A 25,160-nucleotide genomic window follows, 5' to 3' on the forward strand; every position below is an offset into this window, starting at 1 on the left:
TTTTTTTGGTGGTATTCTTACATTTTTCAAATTCTCTTATGAAAAGTCCTAGCTCCACCATTGTATTCGTATGACTATCTAATATGAAAGTTTAAACTATTTAAGATAACACTTTTATTACGTAATCTATATATCTATATATATATATATATATATATATATAGGAGTGGACACGAGCCCCGCGATGTGGCATGCCTCATTGATCAGAAAACCTATTTATCTATTTTCCTTTTTTTTTTTTTTTTTTTTTTTTTTTTTTTGCAATTTTTTCTTTATTTCCACTAAATAAACCACCAGAAAAGATAACCTGTCGGTGTTTTACTATGGACTCGAAGAGTCGCTTCGCATATTTGCCAGTAATTGCCATCAGAAAAGAAACGCCCCTTCCAATCGTAACTGAAGGTTTCTTCTACAATTCGCCAGTAATTTCTTTTCCAGTTGAAGGTTTCTGCGAAAATGTGAGCTTTGAGCTCTTAAAGCTTCATCAATGGTGAGAGTGTAGAGAGAGAAAATATGCAAAGAAGATGGTTGAGCAAAATAACCTACTCAATTGAATTGAAATGGATACAACTGTACAGTGCTATGTATATAGGAAAATGAAAAATATCTTCCTAACTAACTAACCACCTAATCATTACAACACTTAAGTTAGCTAATATCTAATCTACTTGCCATGTGTATAACTAACTAATAATTCCAATACTCCCCCTTAAGCTGGAGGGTGCAAAATGTTGAGCATACCAAGCTTGCTTAGCAGATGAATATGTTGGACATGTCCCAAGCATTTAGTCAGTATATCTGCCACTTGGTGCTATGTAGGAACATATTGTGTTTGAACTAGATCAGCCTTGATCTTGTCTTTAATAAAGTGGCAATCAATCTCGATATGTTTTGTACGCTCATGAAAGATTGGGTTAGCTGCTATTTGCATAGCAGATTTGCTATCACTGAAAACAGTAACAGGCATATGCATAGGAACATCCAACTCTTTAAACAACTCTAACAACCAAGTAATTTCTACTACAGCTGAGGCCATACTCCTGTATTCAGCCTCAGCTGAACTTCTAGAAACAGTCTGTTGCTTCTTTAATTTCTAAGAAACTAAAGATTCTCCAAACTTAACTACATAACCAGTCACATATCTCCTGGTATTGGGGCAGGCTGCCCAGTCTGAATCACACCAACATGTCAACTTCTCGGCAGGATTAGCTTGTAGCCAAACACCTTGCCCAACTAAACTTTTAAGATATCTAACAACTCTTGTAGTAGCTTCCCAATGAGATGTTTTGGGATGCTGCATAAATTGACTAAGAGTTTGCACTGCATAGCTAATGTCAAGTCTAGTGGTTGTAGCATGCATGAGCTAGCCTATCAACCTTTGATACAAACTAACATCTCTGAGAACTTCTCTCCTGAGGATCCAGTGGCTTGATCATATTCTGCTGTGGTTAATCTCAAATTTGATTCTAGAGGGGTTAAAGCTGGTTTAGCACCACTGAGTCCCAAATCAGAGATCAGCTCTAGAATGTACTTTCTCTGATTCTAAATGACTCCAGTTGTAGATCTCAACACCTCAATTCCCAAAAAATATCTGAGATCCCCCAAATCTTTTAGCTTGAACTGTTTGTGCAACACTTGTTTAGCCTCAGTGATCAATTGTGCACTGCTTCCAGTGATGAGCAAATCATCAACATAAACTAGGATAATCACCATCCCCTCTTTCCCTTTCAATGTGAATAAGGAATAATCACAAGCACTCTGAGTAAAACCAGCATCCAATAAGGCGGTGGTGAGTTTGATATTCCATTTCCTAGAAGCTTGCTTAAGTCCATACAAGGACTTAAGTAATCTGCAAACTTTATGCTCCCCCTTTCTTCTAAAACCCTTAGGCATTTCCATATGCACCTCTTCATAAATATCTCCCTGCAAAAAGGCATTATACACATCCATTTGATACAATGACCAGCCCTTTGAAACAACAAGAGCAATAACACACTTGATATCACCATTTTTGCAACTGGTGAAAAGTTTCATGGTAGTCAAGGCCCTCTTATTGACTATACCCTGTGGCAACTAACCTTACCTTGAATCTTTCAACTTCACCATTGGCTTGGTATTTAATCTTGTGCACCCACTTTGAACCGACTGCATTTTTCCCATGAGGTAAGTCAACTATTGCCCATGTCTTGTTGTCTTCAAGGGCTTGAATTTACTGTTGCATTACTTGAATCCATCTCTCATCTTTGGCTACTTCTTGGAATTGTGAGGTTCCACCAAAGTGGAAATTTGGCTAGATAAGTCTGATAAGCAGGACTAATGTGATCATAGGACATAACATTTGCCATAGGATATTTATTGGGCTGACTTTTGCTAGGAGCTGCATAGTCTTTCATCCAAATAGGCTGCTTAGAAGGTCTAGTTGTCTGCTTGGTTGGTGGATCAGGTAATGAGGCTGAAGGCAAATCACTTCCTTCATCTGATCCTGTCTGAGGAATTGCAGAAGATGGTGCAATATCAGGCACCATGAGGTGAGGGGAGCAGTACGAGCATCAGGATCCAAATGAATATCACGCTGAGCATCATGCACATCAGCATTTGGCTCTACTTGTGCATCCATGACATCATTTTTTTTTCTGAAATACTTGCAACTGGTGTAAAGCAGGAATCTTCAGCTGCACAATCAATGAAGTATATCAACATTAGATGAAGCAAGAGAAGTGGTTTCCAAGTGCTGAATGAGTTCATGAGGGCCAACAAATGGAAAAATATGCTCTTGGAACACCACATCTCTACTAACAAAAAATTGCTTATTCTCTAAATTCATCAGCAAATAACCTTTTTGGTTGGAGAATAGCCCATAAGCACTGCAAGTGTGGCCCTAGTAGTAAATTTGTCTCTTTTGGGAACAACTTATGCATGACACAAGCATCTAATGACCCTTAAGTGAGAAAAAGATGGTGGTTTGTGAAATAGCAACTTATATGAACTTTTTCTTCCAGTAACTGAGGAAGGCAACCTGTTTATCAAATAAACTGTTGTTGTAATACAAATACCCAAATACTTGATAGGTAAATTAGATTGGAATCTGATGGCTCTAGCAGCATTAAGTATATGTTTGTGCTTTCTTTCTACCACACCATTTTGTTGTGGTGTATGAATGCAACTGCTTTGATGTACAATTCTAAGACTATGAAACAATTCTTCGCACTGAGAGTTAAAAAAAACTCTGTGCCATTGTCTGATCTTATCACCTTAATTTGTTTGTCAAATTGAGTTTTTACCATCAATTGAAAGTTCTTAATTGCTACAACTGTTTCAGACTTAAGTTGCAACAAATGAACCCAAGTGTATCTACTACAATCATCAACAACAGTTAGAAAATGGTATTTCTTATCAAATGTAGAGGTTCTATATGGTCTCCAAAGATCCATAAGTACAATATCAAAAGGCAAGTCAGATTTCGAATAGCTAGTAGGAAAAGACATTCTAGTTTGCTTAGCAAGTGGACAAACTGGACAATTATTTAGTGAGTCACTAGACTTATTATCTAAGATCAAGTCCAAACACTTCATAGCCTGTGCAGAGGGGTGTCCAAGCCTCCTATGCCGTAGATCGAAATTCTGAGCTGGTACATTTGCAACTATATTCTGATGTTTCTTTATTGCATCTTGTCCTTCTTGTTCTTTTATTCCACCCCAGCTCCTGAATATATACAAGCCTCCATCTTTCTTACCAATCCCCTTCACCCTACCACTGTAAAGGTTCTGAAAGACCCAGAAGTCAGGATAAAAAAAGACAAAGCATGACAATTCCCTGGTGATTTTTGATACTGACAATAGATTAAACTTGAAATCTGGCACAAACAGCACATTTGTTATAGCTTCATTATTAAATATTGGTACATCATCAATGTGTGTGATATCCACCTTGTCTCCAGTAGGCAAATTTACCTTATCTCTGTGACTTAATCATACGATGACCTTTTGACATTAAGTGTTTGTTTGCTGCTATGTGATGAGAAGCACTTGAGTCCACAATCCAGTCTTCTGAAAAAAAAAATTAGACAATACCTGTCATATTAACCTGTTTTCCCTTTGTTTCTTTGTTTAGCAATCCCAGTATCCGCTTGTACTCTTTCTTACTGAACCCTCGTGTCTTTGCCAAGAATGCATTGTTGACTTCATGACCACTAGTGGATTTAGATGCTTGTCCTTGGATATCACCATTTCCAGATACATTGTTGACTGAAGAGAAAGAAGATTGACCACTGTTTCCTCCATGATTTCCATGTCCTTGGTTTTCAAAAACTCCAGAAATATTATACCCTGCTGATCCCTGATATTCCCATTATTATAACCACATTTCTTCCTTTGTTTCCAATCAGCTGGGTAGCCAATTAGCTAGTAACAGTTCTCCTTAGAATGTCCAGTGAAATGATAGAATTCACATTGCAGTGTGGATTTCTTTCCTCTATAATTCTGATTTCCTTGATTGTAGAATTGATTTCCTTGATTATAATTCGAATTTGCTTGATTTCTACTAGCTTGCATAGCTATAGCATCAGTTTTCCCCTTCATTATGGTCAAACAAGCTGAATGTTGAATCTCATCCTCAATTATCATAGAGAAAGCTTGGTTTGTAGTTGGAGTAACACTTTTCAACAGAATTTGTCTATGTGCTTGTTCATATGAATCATTCAATCCACTCAAAAACTGAATCAATCTCAACTCACTTAGATGATCTACGTAGTCCTTTGATTTAGGGCAACCACAATTAGGTGAAGGTACATCAACATCATATTCAGTCCAAAGAGCTTTTAATTTTGAGAAATTTACTGAAACAGAATCAGTAACTTGCATGAGGTTGTTATTTCTTTGTGCAATTGGTAGATCCTCATTCGATTAACTTTGTCAAATAGCTATTTCAAATCCTCCCACACTGCTTGTGCACTCGTAGCATACATAACTCCACTGATGAGTTCTGTAGCAACAATGCTCATCAGTCAGGACAATACAATCGTGTTGCAAGTTTCCCATTGTTCATGCAATTCCTCCTTAACTGATTCCTTTGAGCAAGTACCAGTTACAAATCCATATTTCCTTTTTCCAAGCAGTGCGATCCTCATCGATCTACTCCATATCCCGTAATTTTCACATCCAGTGAGCTTAACAGGAATTAATACTACTCTAGAGGTATCTGATGGACCGATGTAAAGAGGATGTGTGTAATCAACTTTCTCTACCGCCATTGATGAATTCGCAGATGAAACTTAGAATTTATCAAGAGAAAAACTAAATTCTTCGATCGCAAAGTGAACAAAAATGAAATCTAAATTCACTCCTTGAAGATTTAGGTTTTGTAAAAAGAAAAATTGAAATTTGTAATCGTAAGGATAGAAAATGGAAATCTAAAATCGCAATCTAAATTGCTCTATAACAGCCAGCACCGACTGCTCTGATACCATGTGAAAATGTGAGCTTTAAGCTCTTAAAGCTTCATCAATGGTGAAAGTGTAGAGAGAGAAAATATGCAAAGAAGATGGTTGAGGAAAATAACCGACTCAATTGAATTGAAATGGATACAGCTGTACAGTGCTATGTATATAGGAAAATGAAAAATATCTTCATAACTAACTAACCACCTAATCATTACAACACTTAAGTTAGCTAATATCTAATCTACTTGCCACGTGTATAACTAACTAATAGTTCCAATAGTTTCTCCCAAAAATTTTCATTAATCTCTCTTGCAACTGAAGGTTTCTTCTAAAATTCCCAATTAATCTCTCTTGCAATTGAAGGTTTCTTCCAAAATTCTCCATTAATCTCTACTGCAATTGAAAGGTTCTTCTAAAAATCTCCATTAGTCTCTCTTGCAATTGAAGGTTTCTTCTGCTACTACTTTTTCCTTGCCTATTTCCATTTGAGAGTTCAGTCTAATTGCTTTTTACTGTACCTTTGTCCACTTATGTTTGCATATCTGATTATATGGATTTTGGCCGTAACGTGACTTGCTCTGTAAATTTTTAACTTTAGGGTCTCTTTATTTCGCCGTTCATTATTTTTCGAAGTTACATGCTGTTAGTAATTGTATTGTTAATATTTTAGCTTTCTGGCGGCGACCTTATTGTTCAAATTTTTCTACTTGATTTGTTTAATCAAATAACCTATTAGCTAATTCTTGCGTTGAATCCCCTTTCCAGGTCTTAGCAATCACTCTCTCTGATCAAGTCTCGGTTCTCTCCTCCAACAATTGTGAACAAAACTAATTTAACTGTTTGTTCTTTCCAATTTCAATTGTTCAATTTAAATTTGTTTCATTAGTTTGTCGGAACGCTTCACTTATCCGTTCTTACCGTGTTGTGTAATTCACTCTTCCTTCTTGTATTATGATTATTTATAACATTGAAGTAGAGATGTGTAGGGGTGCAAAACGAGGGCCTACAGAGGTCACCCTGAAATTTCCAGGGGTTCATTTACACTTGAGGTAATATATTCTTCTACTTCTTTCTTTTGTTATTGTGTATTTGGGGTTTTGGGTAATCATAGAAAATGTAAACTTGTACTTTAAAAGTCGATGTATTACAAGCGCGTGTCAAGAATTTGCTGTGATTTCATAAGCTTGGACAGGGTGTACAGAGATGTGACTGAGGGCAGAACAAGCGCCTACAACGATTACTCTTGAACCTCTGATGGTTTATTTACACCTGAGGTATATACTCTTCTACCTTTTATTTTAGTTATTTTGCAGTTTGGTTTTCTGGGTAATAAGTGAAGAAATAAACTTCATACTTTTGAGTAGTTGTATCATGAGTATGTGCCAAAAAATCGCCGTGATTTCATAAATCTTGCTTTGGGTTGGTATTATGATAATCTCAAATTCCACATTATCATCAAGGTTTCTTTTTCCTCAATTGTCCCTCGTGTTGTCACTTTTAGATTGCCACTGAAAGTTGATGCCGCTGGTAATACCTTTCATAGCAATTCATGGCCTTTTAATGCTATTTGTAGACTGTTTTATGATTTAGTTTTGGATTTTTCTTCTATTGTAGGTCTTCAAATGAAAGGCGTAAGAGTTGCTAAAGCTATCAACCCAAGAAAACTATGATGGTAATGTATCGCTTTCTCTTCCACTTCTTTCTCCCACATATCCTTTTGAAACATAAAGAACACATGTCATGTAACATATAATGGAGTTACATCAACAGCCACTTGCAAATAAAGATGTGCTTTAAATCAGAAACAAATAAGATACTTTGTCAATATTTTTGTAGAGACTAGATTCTTAATCAGAAAGCTTCATATTGCAAAATTGTTGCGTTCAATGGGCGGGTTTAGCGTTTCTAAATTTGAGGACTCAAGTTTAGAGAAGTATCAATTCCATTTTCTATACGCAAATGGGCTACTTGGACCCATTCTCCTTTGGCTATTTCTACACCACCTTAAAGAGGAGGAAAGCAAAGATGATGGTGGTATGTCAAAGCTTTAATTCAACATTTTATGGTAATATATGTTTTCATTTAATCAAATTTCTGAAGTCCTTCAATTAGTTAATGATCAGTCTTGAACTTAAACATGTTTTATCAACTGGCTATGGAAGGTTCCTCCAACATACGAATTTACTGCAATAATACCAAAAAGAAATTGAAAGAAACTCTCACATAAAAGAATTCTCAATTGGATGGATTTAATTTCAATATTAACTTAAGTTTTTTGGAAATAGATATGGTTGCTTTTTTAAATTCCCAAGGTTTGTCTGTCTCCTAACCAACAAAATAAATCCCATGGAATAGTTCAGGCTCTCTCTACTATTTTACTTTACTGATATCTTTTTTTATGCAAATCTTTTAAAGACTGATTGTTCCTTAAAGATCATTTTGTTCATCTTGCAGTTTTAAAAATGTGAAAGGTAATCAGGATTTCAACTGTCACGAGTCTTACACAATGTGCAAAACTGTTAGAATTATAATGTCTCCTACTATATTGAAATATAACATATACTCCCTCTGTCCCAAAAATATTGTCCTCCTTTCTTTTTTAGTCTGTCCCAAAAAGATTGTCCCCTTTATATATTTAGAAACAATTTAACTTTATGAGATGATTTACAGCCACACAAATATCTAAGACTTGTTTTGGACCACACATTTCAAAAGTCTTCCTTTATTTCTTAAACTTTGTGTCAAGTCAAAAGAGGACAATCTTTTTGGGACGGAGGGAGTAGTTGATATCTTTGTTGTTCAGAAAATAGTTATCGTAGGTTCTTCTGGTTTACATTCTTATCTTGTGCTTTGGAGATACAAAATATCTGGGCAAATAAAAATGAAGACAAGCTAGAAGGTCGTAGTAAGGATTGGACTGAGGAATATTGATACTGAAAGCTATCGTTGTGCTCTATGAATGAATAATGTGTGCTGATAATCATATCATAACGTAATTGCAGGTTGTCACCACACTTAAGTAGAAAGGCCGATGTGAGTGTGCTTTAATTGATGAAGTGTATTTGAATCTCACTATAGCAACATTAATACCACTATAGCAACATTAGTTTAGGGTATTGAAGAAATGAAATGCTAGAACAGAAAATAAATCCTATTATGTTTTGGGCTGGTAGAACTGGAGATAATAAGATATATATTGCAGGCCTACACCTATACATCATAGGATGAACTTCTGCAGAGTAATGTTATAAATTTTTTCGTATTGTCTTTTTAAAAATATATTTTTCCCTTATATTTATATTTTAAAATTTTATCCATATCGCTCATGTGTTTGCTGATATCTGCTGACTTAGTTTCCTGCACAGGTTGGTAACGATGCCAGAGAGAAGGTCCTGCCACTGGCTATATCTTGATCCATAAATCGTCCAAATTGTGAGAAATTAGTTATTAGGTGTGTGTTTTTATTTATAATATATATTTAGTCATTTATATTTTTGTTGATCAATGAGGTGACTACGTTGTTTTCTGTAACAAGATAGAATGTATTTGCCTCCATTTCAAGGTGAGAAGAAATAGTGATGTTCCAGTCTATTGCAATGTGCCACTGCAGAAGTTGAACTTAGTCTATGACAGAGATCGAATACCTTTGTGTAGACGTTATTTAAATCAAATTCGCATTTACAACCACGTCTTTTGACCATTCGCTTCCTTTATTTCCTATGTCTAAAGGAGTGTTATAATTAAGAATACGCTAGCAAATTAAATTTGTCAGTGCAGATTTGTTAATTGATTTTTTTTTACCATTTGTAAATTATGTTTAGATATTTACTAAGTGCACGGAAAAAAAATAATGATATTCTTAATTGCCTATAACATTAACGAATGGCTCAAAACTATAGTTGTAAAAGAATCTAATAATCCGGAAAGGATTTTTTGTATTGTTCGGATATTAAATATGTGAGCTTAATGAGGTCGTTTACCACCATGCGAAGCGTGGGTAAATTACCTAGTTGTATTATATATCTCAACAGGTACAACCTAACAATCCAAGCAGTTACAAGCCTGCTGGAACTTTACCAACATTCTTTGACATTTTCAAGGCTTCAATTAGGCCAAGCAACTACTTCATGTCAGCCAAACATAACAGAACTTCCATTTGGATCGCACATTGGGATGCAATTTCTTGTTTAAGCATGGACCATAACCATGGCCTTTTATACTCTGCTTCATGGGACAGAACATTCAAAGTTTGGAGAGCTGACAGTTCAAAATGCCTTGAATCTATCAAAGCCCATGAAGATGCTGCTAATTCGGTAGTAACTAGTGTTGATGGTATTATCTGTACAGATAAGGGTGTCAAACGAGTGGGTTGGGCTAAATTTGGGTGGGTCAAAATCAACAACATACCCAGTATAATTCCACAAAGTGAGTCTGCGAAACCTTACCCCTACGTGGAGGTAGAGAGGTTGTTATAGACCCTCGGCTCGAGAAAAACAGTTAGGGCGGGTCAAAATCGGCTGAGTTAATAAATGTGCGGGTCATTAACTCCCCCAAAAGTTACTTTGGCTGAAATTGGTTGAGCTAAAATTGGCTAAAAGGCAAGTCATACCCCAAGTTGGCAAATTCTTATTAAATTTTAATTTCTTTATTTGTTCTTTTATAATCTTTCACTTTGATATGCGTTACTTGAGCTGAGGGTATTTCGGAAACAGTTTCTCTACCTCCACGAGGTAAGGGTAATGTCTGCATACATTTTACCGTCCCCAGATCCCACCTGTGAAATTACACTGGGTATGTTGTTGTTGTTATTGTTCCCATATAATTTCTTAAGTACCTGATAAAACTATTTTTTTCTTTATGTTTTTTATGGGTCAATTTGGCTACATATAATTCCAATTTGAGCTACATATCAACCCTATTTTAGATGGGCTGAAAAGGGTTGACTTAAAATGAGCTAAAATAATAAATGAGCGGTCATATTTTTATGGGCTAATTTTGCAACTCCTGTTTACAGGTTCAGCTGATGGAATTGTCAAAATCTGGGAAAGGGAATTTACACCAAAGACCATAAGGCATGTTTTGGTGCAGACCCTTTTGAATCAAGAATGTGTTGTGACTGCTTTGGCAGTTAACTAGTCAGGTTCAGTTGTGTACTGTGGATCATCAGATGGGGTTGTAAATTTTTGGGGAAAAGAGAAGAAAAATTGGACTCATGGGGGTGTACTAAAAGGTCATAAATTGGCTGTGCTTTGTCTTGAGTCAGCAGGGAATCTTGTTTTTAGTGGATCAGCAGACAAAAACATATGTGTTTGGAGGAAAGAAGATTCTATTCACACATGTTTGTCTGTGTTGACAGGACATAGTGGGCCAGTGAAATGTTTGGCTGTTGAAGAGGATAAAGAATCAACAAGAAGTGACCAAAAATGGGTGCTCTATAGTGGAAGTCTTGATAAATCTGTGAAAGTTTGGAGTGTTTCAGAAATGGCACCTATTATGCAGAATGGCCATGGGAATGGGGATGTTCAATAGGATTTTCAGTCCTATTTGTTAAAGTGTTGATTTGTTTCTGTTACACTCCTTGCAAACAGAGAAGAATTTTTAAAGATTGGGGATTATTTATGTAATGTTGTAAGATATTGTACAATTAAATCGTGTGTAAATTTGTTGTCCATTGATTTCTATATAAATTTTTTGGTATATAATAGATGAATAAAGCAATTATTTTTCTTTTTTCATATGTTGAACAATAATTGATTAACTCCGTCTCTCAGGACCAACAAGGGGTAGTACAAGAATGTTCACCGGTTGTCCATCAATTATGCCTTTTGTCCTGATTGGTTTTGGGCCCGGATCACCCTCCAAGGACGAAACCCCTAGGTTTTCGAGGGTGTTCTAAAAAAAAAAAAAAAAAAGAATCATTCTCGAGTTCAGTTCAAGAAAAAAGAGTGATGAATCGTCTAATAATCCTAAATGAAGCGAAATAGATAAAGAAATTGCAAATATGCAAGAGTCATAGGTTACAACAATGTTGAGAAAGATACATCTCCAGTATTTTATTCCTGTAAAATGAAGGTACAAACTTGTATTTTATTCAACAGAAAGGAGAGACTAATCAACCAACTTGAACAAGGAAATTTAGGCGGGTACAATCAAATTGAACTGCTTGATTCTAACGCAGGTGATAAGCAGACGTACAACAAAAAAATTGTATCAACAACTGTAAAGGTTGGCACTAAGGCGTGGAGTGATGAGAACATCCAATGGTGTCGCTTTAGGTATAGTTAAACCAGGGCTCTCCGTCAAGTCAATTGGTTGATCATCCAAAGGCATAGAAAACTCAAAAGCTTGGAGAAGACGCGCCAATGTCAGATGAAGAACTTGTAGCGCCAGAGACGCGCCAGGACAAGAACGTCTACCAGAACCAAACGGAATGAGCTCGAAATCTTGACCTTTTACATCAACATTTGAATGACTACTCATCAAGAATCTATCAGGTTTAAAAGAATCAGGATCTTCCCAAACTCTTGGATCCCTTTGTATTTTCCACACATTTACTATTAATCGAGTGCCAGGGGTAATTTTGTAGCCACCAACTTCACAATTATTCATTGCTTCTCTAGGTCCTAATAGTGGACCAGCAGGGTATAAACGTAATGTTTCTTTAATAATGGCTTGAATATAGACTAAATTTGGAATGTCTGATTCATTAACTTGTCTGTTTTTGCCAACATGAAGATCAATTTCTTCTTGTGCTTTTGTTAATATTTTAGGATTGTTTAGGAGTAATGAAATGGCCCATGTTAGTGTCCCTGCTGTTGTGTCACTGCCTCCAAGAATAAGTGCCTACACCAAACAGAATATATTAACTGCAATTAATGGAATCGGGGTTAACTTCTATTTTAGATAATGCAAGTAAATTTTGTACTATCACATTGTTTTATCAGTGGATGTAAAATAAATCAAAAAATATTGTAAATAATGACTAATGATTACGGATATCGTGGAAGCGTCTTTGTTTTAATCAAAATGTAGAAATTCACACATGTTCTTGACAAGATTGATTAATTCAATAATTCATTGCTAATTCTATGTAACAATGGATTAGTGATGCGTAATAACAAATATTGTTAGATACTAGTGACAGACTAGCGATAAATTTCATCGCTACAACAACATACCCAGTGAAATTCTACAATATGGGGTCAAGGTTAAAGTGTAGCTGTTTTCTCCCTACCTTGGAAGGTAGCGATTTATGTCATACCAACCCAAAGACCCTCGGAAATGCATCTGAGAAAACATCACAAAAAAGGCCTTAGAATTGTCATTGCTAATTTCTATTTTCTTTTTAATTAAAGTGAATCCCCATTGTCAAAGGCCTTAGTACATAATAGTAATTGCATTTTTGATTACTTAAACTTTTGGAAAAGACATATTCAGGCAATTCAATAATTTTAGAACATTCTGAGGTTCTGTATTTGAGTCTCACTACCCTCAATCAATAATATTGTAGCTATATGCATTTGCCTTAAAAGTTTAAGTCTATATATGCATGTCAACTTTGATCAGCTCGACCGATAATTCTAAAAAGAATTGCTATATCATACCAATTTTTCAATAAATTATTGTGCGCCGAATAGGTCAATTTGTAATCTAAATGATGTGTGGTGCGACGGATGGATAGGTGTACGTTCTCCTTAACTACAGGTTTCGAGTTCGAGCCTTGGGTATGAAAAAATTCTTGATAGAGAGCGCTTCCTCCTGAATGGGGCCCTACCGGGTGGGACTCCGGATATAGTTGGGTTCAATGTGGGTACGGGCCGGACACCGGGAGGAAATTTTAAAAAAAAAAAAAAAAAATGGGGACTTTTTCAAACATACCAGGCAAGTGGACTTGATACTTGTATCAGCATCATACTGAAAATTAGAGAGTCGCCCTTCTTCTTGAAGTGATAACATGACATCAATAAAATCCTGTGCCAAACCATCAGTAGTTTTCTTAGCCTCAGTACTTGTACATCTTCTTTTCTCACGATGCTCTTTTAGCCATCCTTCAAGTATAAAATCAAGCTCCTTAGCTGTTTTTTTCATGGCCTTTTCATGCCCATTTATATCAAACCAACCCAAAATTGGAAATGCATCTGATGGTGCAAAAATTCCAATCAAATGGAAAAATTGATTTATTGCCTTTTGGCATCTCCTAGCTTCATCATCATCACAAGTTGCACCAGCACCAAAATAACGTTTCCCAGCGACCATTCTGACGATTACGTTTAGTGTCAAATCCTCGAACCACCTTTTCAGCTCGATAAGCATCGGTCTGTGAGTTAGAGGTGTCAAATTTAGCTCATGATATAGCAAGTGTATTAACCCGTCCAATCAGTTCAAACATGAATGGATTGGAGTGGGAGTAAAAATCATTTGTGTTTCATCTTAAAGGGAAGGACAACTTTTAGTCCTAAATAGTAAAAAAAAAAAAATATATATATATATATATATATATATTCTCGCTATAAATACTAAGAAATTGAATTTATTGGCGACGGATAAAATTTAATAGCTAAAATTGATTAGCACAAATTTTAATTCGTAGGAAAAATGGTCGTAACTAAGAAGTTAGTGATGGATTTTCGCATCCAATATTGCTAAGCTTAGTGATGGATATATAGAGCCATCACTAAGATACAGACGTAATCCATAGGAAACTAAAAATGTCCATGGATAATTCCGTTACTTATTTTGTCGTTAGAGAAATTAGCGACAGTTTCTATCGTTACATGAAAATATCATTTTTTTCACATTATTATCAAAATTTAAGTGACAGAATAATGCGTTAGAATACAAAAAAAGAAAAGAAAAAAAGAACGGTTATTTTAATTTGATTTGGCAATTCATCAAAATATAAGAAAATAGACAACAAATAATGAAGGGGATTTAGTCGGATAAAATTCACAAATAGTCACTTTTAAGGAAAGAATAGAGTTTTAAACTCTACATGTGAAACTCTAGAATAATATCGTGGTGTTTCACTTGTGGAATTTTAAACTTTGTGATAATAGCTATTTTTGAATGCTGAAAAGTGAATAGGTTGCACTATTAATGTGTACGTTTTAGTTGGACATCAATTAGGTTTTGACTCATAAGTTTGCAAGATTATGTTTAAAACTTGAAGTAGATTATGTCATATGATATATTTATTGACTCAACTTGTTTTATTTATTCATATTGGACCTAATCGATCCTACTTGAGACCAACTTTACCTGCCAGTATTGTTATCGACCCACAATTTGTACAGCTCTTGAATCCCAATATCCACTTCAGACACTTGAACATGCTTGAGAGTATCAAGTCTACGATTCGATAAAAGTTCAAACATAGCAATTTTTCTCATTTCACGCCAAAAAGGGCAATATGGTGCAAACCCGAAAACCGCATAACCATAGCCCATATGCTTTGCAGCCACGCTGGGGCCGGCAAGCTAATGCTTTGTCATTCAAAGTAAAACATTCTTTTGCCATTTCCCAACTGCTAACCACAAAGGCTCGGCGAGTGCCGTGTTGGCCCATAATTGTCGGCCATGGCGCTGAGCGTTCTATACAGAAGCTGCTCGGCGCCGCCTAGTAAGTGGAGATGGCCGATAATGGGCCATGCTCCAGCTGGTTCAGGAGCTTGTTTAGAATTTTTTTTTTTATTTTTGAAAAGAAAAATATATAAGAAAATGCATAGTACTCCAATGAGTGGTAAGTAGGAAGAGGTGTCCATGTATTGATATTTTAATTCGACTTGGGAAATGAAAGAATTAAAAGGATGTTAAATTATAAGAAAACTCTAAGATCAATTTATAGGTTTGTTTCAACAACCTATCATGAGTTATTAAGCATGAAGCATATTTCTACAAATTAAGCTTAATGGCGTGGTGCATGTTAGCCCGCTTCATTGACTTACACCAGTATTAATTGGAGTATAGTCGTTTACTATCTTCTATCACTATATTGACTTGCTATAGAATTATGTGCTTACGTGTCTACTTATTACGGATTCACGAGAATTCAATAGCTTTTGTTTAAACTCTTATATGTGTATTAAAAAAATTTACTACTCCTAAATAACTATATAAAAAATTGACCGTGAACCTAATTATATAATATATATCAATTTAAGGTTGCTTAGGAACCCATAAACTTCAAGTTCTAAATCCTATTCTGTTCACAACATATATGCACACCAGGTATAGAAACTTAATTTTCGGTCTTACCTCTCGGTAGACCGTAGTTAGTACATAAAAACGGCGATGCCAACAGTAATCCATGCATGCCTTTGCACCTCAATACGCATGCGATAGTTTCTTTTTTCTTTTTCTTTTAAAAGAACATTCTTTTCTTTTTTGTTCTAAAGGAGTTGTATATTATATATTAGCTTTGCAAAATACACGTTGATTTTTATTGAAGAAAAAAGCAAAACACAAAGAACTCAACTGTTTGTTTTGGTGGTCGCTACATATCGTTTCATAATGTATAGTATTGTATTGTCTTTATAAATTTCAAATGGGTTTGAATTTTATGTCAACCATCTCAGCCTAATATATAATAAGAAACTAACGAAAATAAGTTGAACACTATATAAATATAAACATTATCATTACGATTGCACTTTCAACGTGATTTTACTTTTTCTAATTGTCAATTTTATGTTTTGTTTTTTAAAAATATGTATATATTGCTGAGGAAAACGTACAGGAAAGAAAAGAAACTGTTAAAGTTAAAAATAAAATAAAAATAAAAAAAATCTGCACATATGCAGCTTTATGTTAGCAAAAAATTGAAGAAAACTGCTGAGAGCAAGTTTCAAACCAACAACTCGTGGCACAAGTCCTTTTCCACCCACTTCTTACCCACTACAAGAAAAATTATATTTGGCAACAAATTTTTTTTTGCATGTGGATTATTGTTCAAAGATTTTTTGAACAAAAATATATTTTGTTGCATATTTCTTCTTAACTAACATTTTTTTTGTTGCAAAAGTTTTTTTGCTAATAATCAATACTATGCAAAAAATAAATTCTTTTCATTTGCCAACAATAAAACTAAGTTGTTGCCAAATATAAAAAATTTTGTTGCGATTTTTATACTTTCTTGTAGTGACCGCTGAGCCAACTAGTTGTCTTTGTATGTGGGTTCACGCTATATCTACTTAACTATCGTGTACGTAAAAGCGTCCCCCCGACGCTATATTGTAGCTCTGCCCCTGAGTATTGTATTGTTTGTATTGTCTTAATAAATATCGTTCCAAAATAAGTGTCACCTTAGCAAAAGAAAAAATTGTTCCAAAATAAGCAACATCTTATGAATTCAAAACATAAATTGGCAAGTGTTTTTCAACTATGCCCTTAGCATTAAAAATGTAGTTCTCTTTAATATTGCGCAATGTTCCATCTACAAAATAGGGGTAGTTTAGTAAACTCCACATTGTATTTATTGATTTCTTAATGGGTATGAGTTTTGCTAAGATGCACTTATTTTGAGACGGAGGAAGTACATGTTTAGCTAGATTCGAAGGAAGTAATTGCATGGTTTTCCTTCAAATGGAATGGCCTCTAATTTTTGTCTTTCAAAATAGAACTTATGCCACGACATAAGTTCTTTAAGGTAACATAACTTATTATGACGCGTAATCTATGCCTCTTGAAGGGTAATCGATTTTGAAGGGCAAAAATTAAGGACCACCCATTTGAAGGGCATAAATTAAAGTTTTTTGCGCGGATTGCTCCTATTAATTCGGGGTGGTCTTTAATTTTTGCCCCTCAAATCGTTGATCTTTTAATTTTTTCTCCTACTTCTCATTTAATGAAATTTTGTGGGTCAAAGTACCCTTATCTATGACCTAATTTCGCAAGGCATAAGCTTATAAAACTTTTGCCTTGTCTGACATAAGTTGTGTAATATGTAATTCGATTGGCATATATAAGTTTAGAGAATTTTTCTGTAGGAATTAAGTTATGTCTTACAAGGCATAACTTGTATTATATTATGATGGAAAATATAAATTTATGTCGGTTGAATTAATTAGGCAGTACACAATTTATGTCGGATAATTTAACTCCTATAGAATTTATGCCGGACAAGGCAAAAGTTCTATAAACTTATGCCTTGTGAAATTAGATCATAGATAAGGATAGGTCGATTTTTTTTTTTTTTCGATGTCAACAGTATTTTCGACCACTTTTTAGTTACTTAAAGTGACGAACAACAAATATTAAAGACCAGCGATTTGAGAGGCAAAAATTAAATACCACCCCAAGATAGGGATATTCGTGTGAATGACCCAAGGGAAATTTGCATGATTTTCCTCATTAGGGGGTGGTCTTTTAATTTTTGTTTTTCTCTCAAATTGTTGGTCTTTAATTTTTGTCCTTCGCCTAAAAATTCATGGGTTCGAACCCCTGCTCAGTCAAAAATTAAAAAAAAAAAATCACAAGGCAAAATTTGCCTTAAGGTAGAAACTCTACCCTTAAGTCAAAGTTTGTATTAAACTCTATCTTATAAGGCAGCCTTAAGGCAGAGTTTGCTTTCAAGCATAAGGTAGAGTTTGCCTTGCGAATTTATTTTAATTTTTTACTGAGCAGGGGTTCTAACCCTAATCTCATGGTATTTTCGATCACTTTTTTAAGCGATGGACAAAAATAAAAGATCAACAATTTGAGGGACAAAAATTAAAGACCAGTGCCTTTGAACGACAATCCGGGCAAAAAAAGAAGAAAGGGCAATTTGCAGGATTGTCCTTCGCTGGGGGTGGTCTTTAAATTAAACTTAAAGCCCATATAAACAGTGGAGAGCCCATATAAAAAGTGGGGGCCCAAATAAAGTGGATGCATGTCAAGCAGATCCATCTGACAACACAAAAAGTATCAGCAACTTAGGTTTGGTTTGAGATCTCTCCGAAGAAGATGACGGTGTTCCACTTCTTCAACTGTGCAATCTTAACTTTTGGACCTCATGCTGTTTATTACTCTGCTACCCCTTTGTACGTTTTCTTTCTTACTTAAATAGCCCAAATTTAGTTACATATTTTTCAAGATTTTGTTTCAATTCTGAGGTTTTTTTGGGGTCTCATGTTTAGTGTTAGTATGCAATTTATTAACTCTCAGTATGATTTCCTGGCAGCTGGATGTGCACTGAATATAGTATTTTTAATCCTAGGAATTATTGTTGAAGAGTGTTTGATTGGTAATGTTAATCAAATTATTTAAAAGATGTTATCTTTATAGGTTATGCTGTCTATTACTCTGCTACCCCTTTGTACATTTTTTTTTCCTAAATAGCCCAAATTTAGTTACTTTTTTCAAGAATCTGTTTGGATCTCCTTATATGCAATTTGGGTTTGTTTTCAATTCCCATGTTCTTGATTGACTAATTTTCTTTTGGAATCTTGTTTTTAGTGTTACTTTGCAATTTAGTGACCTGTATTAAGTCTTATGATTTACTGGCAGCTGGATATGCACTGAATTTAGTAACTAGGAATTAATATTTAACAGTTTGAAGAGTTTTCTGATTGGTAAATTATACAAAGTATAGTTTTCTTTATTGATTATCAAGTGTTTTATCATGATATTTGAAGTTTGAAGTGTATTTTTTACCATGGTTAAGTAGCAAAAGTTTATGCAAAAAAAAGATGCATTTATTGGTTAAGTGCAAACACTAGGTAAGTTTTTTTCAACTGTGCAATCCTTGTGTATTACTCAGCTACCCCTTTGTACGTTTCCTTTTTTCTTAAATAGCCTAAGCTGAGTTACATATTTTTCAAGAATCAGTTTCGATCTCCTTATATGCAATTTGATTGAGTAATTTCTCTTATGACTTGTATTGACGATCTTTTTTTTACCTGCTCCTGGATATGCACTAAATGTGGTATATTTAATTCTAGGAGTTAATGTTAAACAGTTATAAGAGTTTCTATTGTAATATTAATCAATTATTGGAAAGATGTTATCCTTATAGGTGATGTTATCTTTTTCTGTAATCACGAGTCTATGTCAATGCTTAAGCCTCTGTTTGGATGGTCGTTACTCATGGTTTCATAATGTATGGTATTGTATTGTATTAATGAATACATTGTTTGGATGGGATGGGGGTATAATAGGGAAATGAAATAGGTAGCCACGCAAAAACCACCAAATCCGTGGTTAAAAAAATTGGACTTTTTCACGGTTATATAACCACGGGATTACAATGGGTTTACAACACCATACAACATAATTTTAAAAACAATGGAAACAAACATGGTTACAAAACAATACAATAATGAATCATGGGAAATGAAAAAATGATTCATTATTGTATTGTCATGATGTTTTAACCATGGTGAATTGGCAAAAGATTATGCAAAAAATGACGCATTTATTGGTTTTGTGCATACATTAGGAAAGTGTTTTCAATGCTATGATTGTGGGATAAAGGACTAGAGAGGTGCTTTTCTTAGTTTAATTTGTCTCTTAAGGATGACATTGTAATGGATTCAGCTTCATCTCGAACCAATAGTTTCAAGCTATGTCGCTTGGACTCTTAAAAGATGTGAGCGGGTGCGTGTTGAATCCTCCAAAATTAGTGCATTTTTGGAGGATTCAACACGGCTGCGGAAACATTTTTGGAGAGTGAAGATCAACATAGGTTTCAAGCAGGCCAATTTAGCTTTCTGTTTATTTGATGGTGAGCATATATATCTAAGATACAGTTTACTTAAGCAGCTAGGTTATCTAAGATACAGTTTACTTTTTTTTTTTTTGGGTAAAGTAATCAAATAAGATACAGTTTACTTAAGCAGCTAGGTTTGTTTAATCTTCTTTTAGATAATGAAAGCATTCCATTACTACCAACCCATACGACCTCTCTGAGATGTACTGTTTATGTCACGATCCATTGGTTCATATAGAATCCATGGTTTACTCTATGTAGATTGACTGAACGTAGAAAACCTTCCACTGGCAGGCAATCGTGTTTTTCTTCTATTTAATCTTGGTACATTTCAAGCTAACGGCTTTTGCTAATAAGAACCAAAGCAGAGGAATCAAGGTCTTCTCTTTTGTGCATTTATTCCTTGTTGCTCTTAATTTTTCTAAAAAAGTTCATGAGTGATGGCGATTGTATCAGGTTATCCATATTTTTTTACTTTTGTCGCAGTGCTTAGACTTTAATATTTAAATCTGATAGGAGTACTAGATAGTATTCTGTCTACTCAATCATTTCATGGTCTGCTTTCAAAAGTTAGTCAAATTCAACTGCTGTTATGCATGACAAGTCTCTGTCCTTCTTGAGTGAGTTGTTCTAGTATGTTCCTTTTTCTATTGAATCTATGATTGTTGATAGAACATTTTTATCACCTTGATGTCCATGACATGGGCGGGTGGCCTTTATAATCCAATACCATAATTCTGAATAGAATTTTATTTTGAAAAGGAAATTTTGAACAGATATTGAGACTTAGGTGTTTTCATACAGGTCCGAGTATGATACACTATGGACTTCAATAAGAGCTGCAGTTGTTTACCTTGTTACCTCACTAGTAAAGGTAAATAATTCCTGCTCGATTATGCCATGACTATGGATTCATTACCTATTTTTACTTAGTGGAATTAGCTCTTCCCAACAAGAACATGAAAAAAAAAAAAAAAAAAAAAAAAAAGGAAAGTGAGAGATGCAATGTATTTTAGCTCCGAGTACGATTTAACCAGAAACAATGTCAAAGAATATGAACTTAACTTCCTGGATTTTACTTTTGTTTGTTTTATTCCTTTTAGTATCCGCATCGAGCTTATTTAGATTCTTTTCCTTTTCAGCTAGTTTGTCTAGCAACATTTCTCAATGTATCTGAAAGCGACAGTTTTGATCCATATCAGGTATTTTGTTATCCCCCCTTTTTAATATGTTTCCATTATCTTAAACACCATCATCTTTTTTTGGCAGTTTTGATGTTGTCTTAATGTCAAGGATCAATTTGCATTTTTGTGTTTCATCTACAATAGATAGCAATAGCTTCAGTAAAATAGGATTCTGGCCTTGATCACACCGGATCCCTTTTTGGTATTTGTATTCATTTTTTTCTTTTTTCTGTTAGAATCATACTGGCTGCATAGCATGGTGAAAGATTCCTGTCAGAATGAGAACTGCAGCTTATAAACTGTCACGTCTATTTGTCCGTTTTTATTAAGATTGATAAGAACCTGTGGCTTTTGGTTATTTCTCCAACAGCTACAGATAAACACAGATATTTAGTTTAACACTCTATAGAAGACCCATATTTTCAAGGCTTGCTGAACTCTAGGTTTGCTGGATGTAGACTCGGCTTGAAGTACTTTTGGTCTTTTCTTTCAACCATCCTTTTCCCCAACCCTTTGATTTTATCCATCTATTATAGTTGGATGACCTGAGAAATTGGAACTTGGTGAATACACTCGATTGAAAAACACACAAAGCTGCCCCTTCCAGTTCTTTCTTTTTGTTATTTCAACATGGTAGGAGGCATGTCCCTTTTGTTCTCTTTGCCTAGGAATTTGAATCCATGCTGAGCACTACGAATAACCAAAACAAACAGGAACTCAAAGCATCAATGTTACATTTGACTGTGTTACAGAAACTTGGTTCAATGATGAATCAAATGGTCAACATATGTTCTCTTCTTGTGTTCCATGCACTAAAAGCTTTCAATGGAGGCTGATCATTGATGTCGTTTCTATTTCCTGGCAAGAATAGCTGATGTCTCATAAAAAAAGTTAATCCTTTTTTTTTGGCAATTTAGTGATGGGTTCTTGTTAGTTTTTTATTCAGAGAGAATTTGCTAATAGCTGATCATAAACTGCTCCTTTCCTTTTTGTAGGAATTGTTGAAGGCTTTATTCGGGTTTATAGATGTTGCAGGCCTATATTTTGCGTTGACACAGTTAACACACAGAAATATTTCGCAGAATCATAAGTTCCAAGCTGTTGGACTAGGTGAGTTGATTTACTTTTTCCTGAAATAACATGAATTAGTCAGATTTTCGTTACTGGGTGATTAAACCTATTAGCCTGACAAGTCAGCTGGAAATCTAGCAATTGAGAATTAGGAATTGTTCCAAAATGCTGGCCTACGCAGTTTGGTGAATACCTTTAGTAATTGGTTCACTGGATTATTAAGAATGTAAAAGTGTGTTTATAAAATGGAAGGCAGATAATAGGTTTTATTGGCTGAATTTACCACCGTATCTATCTTAACTTCTTCTGTAATGCTTTGTGGATTGTGAATCTGAACTGGGTTGCTAGACAAAATATCCGAGTGAAAAGAAATTGGACTAGTTTTACTGCTACCATTCTAAAAAGAAGAATAGAAATTGGACTAGTATCTTTAATCATTGACAGATTATTTCTTGTTGTGGCAAAGTTTGTTAAAGCGCAAACTTGAAAAAGGTAAAGTCATATTGCGTCGTTTCAGATTTTACTAAAAGTGCAGGCGTAAGTGGTCAAAGGAGTTGTATGACTGAGAATGAGAGTTCCAATAACAGTATCGCAACTTAAGAAGGGTGACATGGCAAAGCATTTTCTTGTTTGTTGGACATAATTTTCTTAGTTCCATCATGGTGATCTTATTGTTATACTTGGAATGATAAACATGAAATACTAGATGAGAGGCGTAGGATCTACCAACATTTTGACCCTTCAATTTTTTTTTTTCTTTTGTGAAATTAAACCAAGGAGCAGCAATTGAAATAAATTTGTGTTTCAAAAAGAAAAAGAAAGAATAATTGCTCTTGAAATTGCTGTAACTTTCTTGCTTTTAACTTCATTGTTTTTATGTTCACAGGGTGGGCTTTTGCTGATTCTGTTCTGCATAGATTGGCACCTCTTTGGGTGGGTGCTAGAGGATTGGAGTTCACATGGGACTACATCTTGCAAGGCCTAGAAGCAAATGCGAATTTGGTAGAGTTTTATTCTTCCGGGTCAATTTATTAGCCTTTGCAGTGTAGGACCTCCTTCCCTAAAATACCCAACCCTGTAACCCCCATGTTTCTCCCCTCCCCCTGCCCAAAGAAAGAAAAAAAAAGAAACAAGGAAGAGAGAAGAGAGAACATCGACTTCGTTAATTAATATCACATATTATGGAGTGTGAGGACATCTATCATGTCTGACTTTAACGTTTGGTCTTATTTCTTACTTCAGGTTTTCAGTATATCACTAGCAGCATTGGGTTCTCTTATGTGGCTTCGGAAAAACAAACCTAAGACTTTGATACCTATCATATATGCATGTGCTGGGATTGTGGCAACAATGCCATCCATAACCAGGTCTGTTTTCTTATTATAGTGAATGAACGCAAATCTTAAGTGGCTGCTTCACATGAATGAAGCAGTACAAACTTTGGATTGCATTAGTAAATGCTAACTGCTTGGAGAAAATGAGTTAGAACTAAAAAGTTTCTTGTGTACAGTGATAGTGGCTATGGCTGGAAATAAGGGTGCTTTCAGTTAGCAAAATGCATTATGCATAGACCTTTTTACTTCAAAAAAAGGACCATTTAAATCTACATTAGCTGTCTGTCTTATAATACAAACTAACTCTAGTTTGGAAAATTTCAAGTTTTCTTTTTGAGCCTGTATACTTTCTAATGTTCTCCAGTTAATAAGTGCTCTAGCAGAACTTCTCTCAAAATTTATATCATGCCAAGAATCTCTCTTTTTATCCCATTAATTGACTTGGCTTGTTTAACAGTCCAAATGGACCAATTTCTGAAATGGACAGCTTACCATCGCATTAAGTTGCTGCTATTAGGATCGTCTTTGCACATAAATTCTAAAATTGTGGCAATTTTAATTTTACAACATCAGAAAATGCGCAAGATACCTGTGGAGAAACATTTTTTTTAGGCGCGAGAAACTAAAGGACATAAAATTGGTTGGGCAGGGAGTCGGTTTGCATTGCTAAAATTAGCAATAATTTGACATGAATGTTCAAGCTGAGAACCTGATCTGACTTCTACTTAAAGAAAATAACTGCTTGTGTTTCAGTTGTATTTTTCATGTCTGATTCAAAAAAGACTAAGCTACTACTATGGTGTTTGCAGTTATCTGAGGCGAGGCTTGGGTTGGCACCTTCCAAAAGTGGTAGGCTTTGAGCTATTCAGCTCATTGCTGATTGCTTTTATCAGTTGGCAGTTGTTTGTTGCATGCCAGAGACCGTCTAACTGAGGGATTACTCAATGGCTTTTCCTCATGGAAGTTGGCACACGATTCTTCAGTGACGAGTATGTTCTGTCCAGTACCTTTCTTTTTCAAGAAATTTCGAGGGTATTTGGACTAAAGCTTTTCATCGAATAACAATGTTACGCCCTTTACCATTCACTCTGCAAGTCAGGCTTCTTAACCGTGGAATGTCTTTATGAACAAATTCGACCTGGAGGGAATTCGTTGGTTAGCAATTTTGACTTGTATTGATTTATGAAGATTAGAGTATATTGAATCATTGACATTTGCATGTCCGAATATTTAGTCCATTTCTGAGCTCCATCCATTATTCACGAACGTTCCTGCACAAAAATGCTCTGTATGGATAGAATTATTAATTCATTTTCGCGCCGTTTGTTGTCTTTTGTGGCATGGATAACTTTGTGCATTTGATTGACACAAATTCCATGGGTTTATGTTGTCACGAGCATATTAGAGTAAATTTTTGGAAAGAACTCACATTATATGTACGTTTAGAGA

The 25,160-nt window shown here is 35.0% G+C and overlaps 3 protein-coding genes and 1 pseudogene across 3 annotated transcripts in view; 2 read left to right on the forward strand and 2 right to left on the reverse strand.

The window, feature by feature from the left end:
- The window catches only part of LOC132039322 (xanthotoxin 5-hydroxylase CYP82C4-like), an 8,453-nt gene extending 8,086 nt beyond the window's left edge, over nucleotides 1–367 (reverse strand). Inside the window, exon 1 of the mRNA XM_059429824.1 lies at nucleotides 308–367. Within this exon, the coding sequence (XP_059285807.1) occupies nucleotides 308–367 (60 nt within the window). The remainder of the gene's footprint in view (nucleotides 1–307) is intronic.
- A 7,029-nt stretch (nucleotides 368–7,396) lies between these two features.
- LOC132039323 (protein JINGUBANG-like) lies at nucleotides 7,397–11,172 on the forward strand (annotated as a pseudogene).
- Nucleotides 11,173–11,450: 278 nt separating this feature from the next.
- LOC132040092 (xanthotoxin 5-hydroxylase CYP82C4-like) lies at nucleotides 11,451–15,217 on the reverse strand. Its single transcript, XM_059430709.1, is given in 5 exon segments — nucleotides 11,451–12,280; nucleotides 13,316–13,754; nucleotides 14,696–14,910; nucleotides 14,912–14,990; nucleotides 14,992–15,217. Coding segments are annotated over 5 exon segments (1,572 nt in total). The 5' UTR covers nucleotides 15,198–15,217; the 3' UTR covers nucleotides 11,451–11,647.
- Nucleotides 15,218–18,376: 3,159 nt separating this feature from the next.
- Nucleotides 18,377–25,042, forward strand: LOC132040238 (uncharacterized). Its single transcript, XM_059430868.1, has 7 exons — nucleotides 18,377–18,455; nucleotides 20,927–20,996; nucleotides 21,265–21,324; nucleotides 22,302–22,416; nucleotides 23,264–23,379; nucleotides 23,620–23,744; nucleotides 24,521–25,042. The coding sequence occupies exons 1-7, from the start codon at nucleotides 18,379–18,381 to the stop codon at nucleotides 24,642–24,644; spliced, it is 687 nt and encodes a 228-aa protein (XP_059286851.1). The 5' UTR covers nucleotides 18,377–18,378; the 3' UTR covers nucleotides 24,645–25,042.
- The last annotated feature ends 118 nt before the right edge of the window (nucleotides 25,043–25,160 follow it).

Source organism: Lycium ferocissimum, chromosome 12, assembly GCF_029784015.1.
Source record: "Lycium ferocissimum isolate CSIRO_LF1 chromosome 12, AGI_CSIRO_Lferr_CH_V1, whole genome shotgun sequence".
Lineage (NCBI taxonomy): Eukaryota > Viridiplantae > Streptophyta > Magnoliopsida > Solanales > Solanaceae > Lycium > Lycium ferocissimum.